Source organism: Tribolium castaneum, chromosome 8 (assembly GCF_031307605.1).
Source record: "Tribolium castaneum strain GA2 chromosome 8, icTriCast1.1, whole genome shotgun sequence".
NCBI lineage: Eukaryota > Metazoa > Arthropoda > Insecta > Coleoptera > Tenebrionidae > Tribolium > Tribolium castaneum.
Genome location: NC_087401.1, coordinates 15,183,168 through 15,191,682, shown reverse-complemented (window position 1 = coordinate 15,191,682; position 8,515 = coordinate 15,183,168). Strand labels below are relative to the sequence as shown.

The window sequence follows — 8,515 nt, the reverse complement described above, 5'->3', positions numbered from 1 at the left end:
TTGCGTCTTCTTTGCACAAATCGGGGCTTGGGTTTTACTCCAATTAGATTTTGTTTGATGGAGGGGTCGGGGATGACCCACGGGGGAGTTGGGGGCACTCTGTGGGGGGTAAGTCAGGCAGGGAAGAACCCAGCAGTGACTTTTCGGCGAAAAAACCCAAAAATTTTTGTTTAATTGAGGTTGATTTTAAATCAGGCGCCAGACTGGGCCCGCAAGAGGGCGCCAACACCAATTGAAAAAATGACAGAAAAAATAAAAAATCTACCCATGGAATTGACAGTTTTTATATCATTATCATTTCTTTCAGTCATTATCTATGTTTTACTTCTACTTTATTAAATTAATTGGAATTGAATGGGTTAGGCAACCAATAATACACCGTATCCGGAATTTACTTATACTTTATTGGTACTAAAAGTTTTGCACAATTATCGACTAATTCGCTCGATGTTTGTGGTTTTGTGGCACGAGGCGTCCTCAAGCCACGTGCACCACGTGTTGTTGTAAAAAATGGGGTCCGATTTTGGGTCGGTGTCTTTGTTTCTTTGGGGTACCAACTCCTTCCAAAATTGGGCAATTTTTTCGTACAATTGGTTGGCTATTTCTGGTTCTGATTCGATAATATTGGTTGTTTCGCACGGATCTTTGTCCAAATCGAAAAGACAGCCTTTTGTGCAGTTTAAAATTGGGGTCTGGTCTGGAGCTCTACACCAGGATAAGTCTGTGGTTGTGTGATTTGGATTTGGGGTCGGATTTTCCGGACCTCGTCCACTATCTCCATAATATTGATCGAAAGTTCCCTCATGATAACTTCCTGATTTACAATTAAATAGCAAAGTTTGTTGGTAATAATAATTAGGGGTACCTTGGATTAGTTTGAATTTATCTCGAATTATGGCGAAATTTTCATCGACTTCGTCAATATTTATTAAAATTTCGGTCCGATTTGATGGATTGTTGTTGGTTAAAGCGTCCCATTGGTCAATTCCATCGATTTGGCCCAAATGGGCTACATCTCCACCGGCTGCTGAGTACAAAGTGGGCAACCAGTCACTTATGTGTATCAAATGTTCACTCACGTAGCCCTTTTTATGGAAAAGTGGGCTATAGATGGTCGCTGCCACTCGTACCCCACCTTCAAAATCGGAAAATTTGACCTAAAATAACTTACGTAACTCCAATTAAAAAAATAGGAAGTAGAGTACCCCTCTCAGAGGCCAATTCGAGCCGGAATTTTCATACATTCCGACAGTTTGTGCCCCATTATCGGAAAAAAACAAAACAATTGAATTATCAAGCATTTGTTTTTCGTCAAGTTTGGCCATAATTCGGCCAATGGACGCGTCCAAATGACTCACAACCCCTAAAAAAAAATCAAATTTGAATTTTACCAAATCTCGGTTTCCGTTTTACCGGCATAAAGTCGGCGTCTGGGGTCTTGAATATACGAGAATTCGTGATTAGTTTGGTCAACGTCGGGTACCCCTAATTCCGACCCGTTTTGTCCCGTATGTGCCGCCAAATGCGACACCACCAAAAAAAGGGGTACCCTCACATCATGCCCCTCAATAACATCCAAACTTCTCTCCGTAAATAACTCAGTAGCGTACCTCCCTTGACTACCCCAAACCGGCTCAAACTGGTCATGCAAATCCAACCCTTTAACTAGCTAAAAACCCTTCAAACAACCACAATTTGAACCAAAACCACCCACCGTTCCATTATCCATTTTACTGAACGATACATAGTCAAAATACCCCACAAACCCATTCCAGTACCCGAAATGACTATCGAAACCTTTCCCTAAAGGGGTATCCTCTTTGTACGCTGCCCCTAAATGCCATTTACCCACAAGGTGTGTCTTATACCCCAAATTTTGGAAATGGAGGGGCATTGTGGGCATGTTTAGGGGTAGCGACCGGTTTTCGCCCGCTTTAAGGGGGTAGCCTTGCATGCCTGACCTGATGGGGTATTGGCCAGTGAGGAGGGCAGTCCGAGAAGGGGTACAAGTTGATTGGGTGTAAAACCGGTCAAGGATTATGCCCCTTGTGGCCATTTTTGCTAAATTAGGGGTCGGGATTTGAGACGAACCGTGAAAACTGACATCGTTGTACCCCTAAAAAGGGTTTAGGTTTAGGTTTAAGGGCTAATAAGTAACAAAATTACCAAATCGTCGGCTATTATTATAATAATGTTGGGTTTTTTAGCAGTGCTTGGTTTAGAAGACGTTAAAATGAAACTAAAATTTCGGAAAAAATATACAAGTTAGGGAAAAATTATACTTACTAGAGGAGTAGTCCTAGGACACAAACCATGACTGTGGCAATAACGATATTTTGAGATTTTTTTAACCGTTTCATTTTTGCAAATTTGAATTTTGTTTCCGTCAAGATAAGATAAGGGTTTATATGTCTGGCTGAGACTCAAATAAATGCGTTTTAAACAGTATTTGCGTTTGGTTTATTCTTGTCCAAGTTAATATTATCGTCAGAGTTGAGGGTCATTCACACTTAATTCGCCTCAAACTTGGAATTTATGCCTTATATTGGAGGGCATAGAGAGGAGGAAGTCACGTGTGTTTAGCAAAAAAATTATTTTTTTAGATTTGTGATGACTTGGAAGGGGAATATGTGGGAGAAAGTGGGTGAGGAGGGAAGAGAAATTAATTTGTTTGCTCATTTAATTCGAAGCTGCTCCGGGTTATCGGAGGTCGACGTTTAAAAAAAAATAATTTTTATTCCTATTAGTGCATTTTAGGTTCAAAACAATTAACTTTTTTCGACTTTTGAATTTGAATTTCCCGCCAGTGACGTCACTACGTCTGATAGCGGGAAATTCGAATGCTCTTCTTTTAATAATTTGGTGACTGTGGTAGTTTTTTAAATTAAAATAAAAACACCGATTTTGTTCACAAAAATTTATTTTCCTCAAAACAACCTGGTGTTGTTTGGCGTTTTGACACACCAATCATCGTCGAGCCACGTGCACCACGTGTTATTATAACGTTGCGGATTGGCATTCGGATCAATCGTGGAGTCTCCTTGAGGCACCAAAACCTCAAAAAAGTCGGCAATTCGCCTCAAAAGCCTCTCTGCTATTTCGGGATTTTCCTCAATTATATTAGTAGTCTCGCACGGGTCATTTTCCAAATCAAAAAGACACGGTTGTGAGCAATTCAATGGGGGTCTGAAAGAGTCATTTCGACACCAAGACAGGTCGATCTGAGCCCTTGTGACCCGAATTTGTTGTCGCGTGATTGGTGTTTGTGTTAGTTCCTGAATGGCAATGTTTGTCTCACTTTGGAGAACGGCAAAAGGGTCATAAGGGGGTGTATCAGGGCTGCGCCCACTGTCCCCGAAATATCCATCGTATGTGCCACCTTCGAAAGCCCCTATTTTGAAAAAAGTTAGTGGAGTTTTGTGTTTAGTGAGTTGATGTACCTGTGACGAGTTTAAATCGGCCGTTGTCGGTGATGATGGACGTGGTGTTGTCTTGTTCGTTGATGTTGACGAGGATCTCCGAACGGGGGGAGGGGGTGTCCAGGGAGAGGGTGGGCCATTGGTTGACCCCGTCAATGGGGCCCAAGTCCGCCAAGTTTCCACCTAAATTTTTTTTTTATTTTTATTTTCAAATTTCCCGCCATTTCTATTCAATTTCAAAAAAACACAAACGTGCTTTTTTGAGGGTTTTCAGATGTAATCGAGTGGAATAAGCAAAAATAACGTGAATTTCGATCTAATTCGGTGAGTTTTAGCTAATTTTGGTAACAATTTTTCAAAAAACTTAGTTAAAAGCAGAAATAACGACATTTTTTGGCAAAAAATCGACCATTTTGTTTTAAAAATCCATAAATTTTGCCGATTGTTTTGATTAAATTAGAAATTTTCTCTCTTTTTTTTTGGATTATCGGCTTATAAAAAAAGCAAAAAGAAAAAAATTAAATTTTTGTAAAAGTTTAATTGTTTAAAAATAATAAAAAACCCTTTGTTTCTGTCAATTTCGTTGTGTTCAATGGCAAAAGCGATAAAAACATTTAAAAAGTACTAATTAAAAGTAAAAATAATTAAAACCTTTAACCGATAAAAACCTTATTTACCTGCCGCTGCGTAAAAAGTGGGCAACCAGTCAGAAACATGTATCAATTCCTTATTAACATAACCCCTTTTTTTCAACAAGGGGCTAAAAATAGTGGCTGTGCCCCTAATACCCCCTTCAAAATTGGTCAATTTGATCTAAAATTAAATAATTGAGGAGTGATTTTACTAATTTTTTTTTACCCCTCTCAGGGGCCAATTCGACCCTGAATTCGTGTAGGGCCCCACAGTGGGGGCCCCATTATCCGAGAAAAATAAAATAATTGAATTTTCAAGCATCTGACGTTCTGATAATTTTCTAACAACTTGTCCGATCGATCGGTCCAACTCTGCTACAATTTCTTTAAAAAAATAATTATTGATTAATTATTTAAATAATTAATAATGAAATACCGGCGTAAAGCCTTCGTCGGGGGTCCTGGATGTAGGAGTACGTCCTTTGGGCCTCAACCTCATTGGGGACCCCTAACTCAGTACCATCACGCCCAGCATGGGCCGCCAAATGGGTCATAAGTAGGAAAAGGGGTCTGGTGGTATTATGCCCTTCTATAATATCTAATGCCCTTTCGGTAAAAACCCTAGTGGCATATTGCCCTTGGTACCCCCTTTCAGTCTCAAACCGGTCGTGTAAATCAAACCCTTCAATCGCCTGAAAAACAAGGCATAAAACGCGTTAAAATCAGGCATAATTGGGGTACCGTGCTGTTAAAATCCGTAAAATAGTCATAGTACCCCGTAAACCCGTTCCAGTACCCAAAATGCGAATCAAACCCCTTCTCAGTTGGGGTACTACTCCGGTACGCCGACCCCAAATGCCATTTTCCGACAATATGGGTGCGGTACCCCAAATTTTTCAAATGTTGGGGCATTAGGGGCATATTAAGGGGTAGTGAGCGGTTTTCGCCTGCAACTATGGGCAAACCTTGCATTGCAGACCGGATGGGGTAGTTTCCGGTGAGGAAGGCGGCACGTGATGGGGTACAAGCATTCTGGACGTAGTACCGGTCCAAAACTACCCCATTATACCCCAAAGCGTCGATGTTAGGGGTCGGGATTTGGTTCGTCCGAAGACCAATATCGTTATGTCCCTGAAATAATCATTAATTGAACGGTTAATTTAATTGGTGTGTTACCATATCGTCGCCCATTATCACGATAATGTGGGGTCGGGGTCGGCGTACGCGGCATACTTGACTCGAGTTTTGTATTAAGGAAGTTAGGAAAATAAGGAGAAGTATTTTCATGTTAACTGTGCTAAAGACGGTGAGGCGACTAAGCGATATTTTTTTATAATTTTTTTAAATAGTTATCTAAACGTCAAAGCTTATCATTTCTTTACGAGTTTGGACTAAAGGTGTAGCTGAATAAATACAAAATTCTAAAGTAATTGTTATTTTTTATCGGGGAAATTTTTCTTGAGTTATTTATGGGCCAATTAAGTGGTAGTCAGACGAGCTCTAAAAATCGTAAGGTTTTCAGGTGTCGGTCTTGAAATTATACAAAAACTGTTTTTTGGATTTATTAATATGTATTTTATTAAGATTATTTCAGAAGTTACATGAATTGATAAAAACATAAACCATGTATTTGTTTACAAAGAATTCACAGAAACATTGCAGTTTTAACTAAAAAAGGTAGTACATACAATGTGTTTTTAAATGATTCTCATCTAGTTAACTTTGAAATTGGTTGAAGAAATTCAAAGATGACTAGATGAGAATCATTTAAAAACACATTGCATTTTAAAATATTTAGGAGTAACTTTTAAACTTAAACTTTAAACAAAATGTTAAAAGAAACTTTGATGCAAATATTTAAAAATCTGGTAATGTTATTTTTTTAAGATATAGAACGATGAAAGGTAATTGGCTTCAAAATTACGATCTTTACCAAATATTTTGGAGTCTTTAAGATAAATTATTATAAAGATTATTCAAGGCAGAAACTTTGAAATAAAGAATGAAACAAAACGATAAAAATCGAATTTTTTAATTTAGAAGATTAGATGAAGATATTAGAATGAAGAATAAAATAATTTGGAAAATCAAATTTTAAGATACTGTTTAAAGATTATTTGAAAATAAAAAAGTATTATAGAGTAATTAGTCGGTGAAAATCATCTCCAAGATCTTGTGCTTATCAGTATTTAAAGATAATACACAAGGACCACAATTTTCAGAAAAAAAAAATCGTACAGACATAAAAAAAATCTTGAAAATACGATTAAATTAAGATTGTTTCCTTAAGAATTGGTTTCATAATTTTTATTTTGGAAAGGGAGGGAAAATAAAAATCTGACCAAATTCCAACTGATCTATTTATTAAAAGTACAGTTGCTTTTGCACCAAAACGTCTGGAATTTTTCGCAAATCATGACTCAAAAACTATCACAACTTATTCACCATTAGCATAATTCCATAAACTGATTAAGAAGAATCGGTTCAAACAACTCCATGACTCACCACTTCCAAGACCTACGTAATCAACCAATCAAATCCTCCTCATTTCAACTGTCTCAACACTCAAACAACTCAACTAATCGACTGTGAAATCGTACAAGTTGTAAATACTCGCGTCATCCAAACCAATTCGTTGTAATCAAAATGACCATAAATCTAGCTTTCTAACAGATTGGTCAACTGACCGGTAGTCCACTCATTTATTATTTAAAAAGCAAAGCTGTGAAGGTTCCCAGTCAGTTAAGAAGTAACAAGTGAAGAGAAATGTTTGAGTTGAGAGTGTTTCTGGCCGGTTTGGCTCTTTTGGCTGGGTTTTGGGGCTGTGATGGGCACACGTACCATCTGGGCGGGTGCCCAAACATCGAACCCATGCCCGCCTTCAGCATGAAAAAGGTCAGTTTTATTATCACATCACAAGATAAATATTTACAGTACAAACAATTGTCTAATCAAGGCTCAGACTATTTATTATTGTTGTGAATCTCAAAATCAAATATTTTTTTAGTTTAGACGGCGGGATCAAGTGAGCGCGTCAGTTACATTGTAAAAAAAATCTTCAAACATTAATTAAAAATAATTGTTTTAGTTTTTATTTACCAGCGATTACCACACATTTTTTATTGTCTGTGTTGGACAAAAAGATAATCAAAAGTTGACAGAACTGTTCATATTTTAATTTTAGTGTAATTGTTTATTGTATAATATCTACCTAGTCATTGTCACACATTTTTTTTATTCTTTAGTAACTGATAGTAGATGATAAATTAACAAAATTGAAAGGTTTATAAAAATGAAAATCAAAGATATATTCTGATGGTTCTCAAGTTCTGATGTGTACAGTGGCCTACAAAGCAAATGTCGCACTGGGCCGACCTTACTTTTGAACTTCACTGTACCTCAAAAATTCTTCACACCAATCTGAAAGTATTTTTTCATGGCCGACTGTTATTGAAACGAAGTTAGTTTTCTAGAATGTGTTCAAGTCATGCCTCGATAAATAATTAAATTGTAGCAAGGTTACTGCAGAATAATGAATATTTTATTAATAGATGTTGGGGATCTGGTATGTCGTGCAAAAAACCAGCACCGCCAGCACTTGCATAACTTATAATTTCACCGAAACGGAAGAACCGGGGGAGTACCTACTTGAACAGACTAGCCAACACTTCGTGCTAGGGCTGACACCCTTAAAACACGAATATCACTACACTGGCCGTTTGTCCATCCCTGACGACGCCGTTCCTGGCCGAATGAAAGTCAGATTTCCGCTTAGTGTTGCCGGAAGTGCCAGTTATACGGTTTTCATGACAGACTACGATACATATGCTGGCATTTTCACGTGCCAAAAGTTAGGTTTTGCACACAGACAATCAGCCACGATTTTATCGCGGGAGAAGACTTTGGAACAAATTTACATCGATAAGATCAGGTCCAAGTTGGCTGCGGCCAATATAGACCCGTTTGATTTGTCAATTATTAGTCAGAAAAACTGTCCAAAGGGCGAAAATGGGACGAATATTAACATCGACGATGAAACTTTTTCGGCGCACTCGGTGGCTGGGGTTATAAAGAAAGCGGGCGAGAAAATCGGAGATGGCGTTGAGTATGTGGCCGGAGGGGCGAAGAAAGTCTACAATAAAGTTGCCGAAAATATCGGAGATGATAAGGACGAGAAGAGTAAATTAGTCACGATTAACCCGAATGCCGAATGGTTGCCGTAAAAAGCAATCAGGGGGTGAAAAAGTGCCAAATATTGTGTAAGACTGTTAAAAATAAATTTTTCCAAAAGAAAAACATTGATTATTCCCCAATCACCTGACCTGACTTGACCCGACAATACTTTTGAAGTCTACTGTACTTACTGACTCAAAAATTTTTTAGTAGAATAATCAAATTATTTGAATTTTTTTAAATGTACACTTACCTTCAAAGCTAAAGTCGCCCCGCCCCTATTCCAGCGCA

General features: G+C 38.0%; 3 protein-coding genes across 4 annotated transcripts; 1 reads left to right on the top strand and 2 right to left on the bottom strand.

The window, feature by feature from the left end:
• Window positions 1-383: 383 nt before the first annotated feature.
• Window positions 384-2,544, bottom strand: LOC659525 (arylsulfatase B). Of its 2 annotated transcripts, XM_965824.4 has the most exons (7): window positions 2,287-2,544; window positions 2,167-2,239; window positions 1,715-2,116; window positions 1,414-1,669; window positions 1,206-1,363; window positions 866-1,157; window positions 384-814 (listed from the first exon to the last, which is right to left on the bottom strand). In XM_965824.4, exons 1-7 carry the CDS (start codon window positions 2,358-2,360, stop codon window positions 429-431), a joined length of 1,641 nt encoding a protein of 546 aa, XP_970917.2. In that variant the 5' UTR covers window positions 2,361-2,544; the 3' UTR covers window positions 384-428. The 2 variants fall into 2 exon arrangements, with proteins under 2 accessions (XP_970917.2, XP_064214439.1); XM_064358369.1 differs by lacking the exon at window positions 2,167-2,239.
• Window positions 2,545-2,902: 358 nt separating this feature from the next.
• On the bottom strand, window positions 2,903-5,356 carry LOC659587 (arylsulfatase B). Its single transcript, NM_001293597.1, is given in 7 exon segments — window positions 2,903-3,391; window positions 3,441-3,602; window positions 4,097-4,232; window positions 4,278-4,435; window positions 4,488-4,743; window positions 4,793-5,182; window positions 5,228-5,356. Coding segments are annotated over 7 exon segments (1,677 nt in total). The 5' UTR covers window positions 5,339-5,356; the 3' UTR covers window positions 2,903-2,927.
• Window positions 5,357-6,773: 1,417 nt separating this feature from the next.
• Window positions 6,774-8,347, top strand: LOC659652 (apolipoprotein D). The gene is made up of 2 exons (XM_965938.5): window positions 6,774-6,946; window positions 7,603-8,347. The coding sequence occupies exons 1-2, from the start codon at window positions 6,818-6,820 to the stop codon at window positions 8,272-8,274; spliced, it is 801 nt and encodes a 266-aa protein (XP_971031.1). The 5' UTR covers window positions 6,774-6,817; the 3' UTR covers window positions 8,275-8,347.
• The last annotated feature ends 168 nt before the right edge of the window (window positions 8,348-8,515 follow it).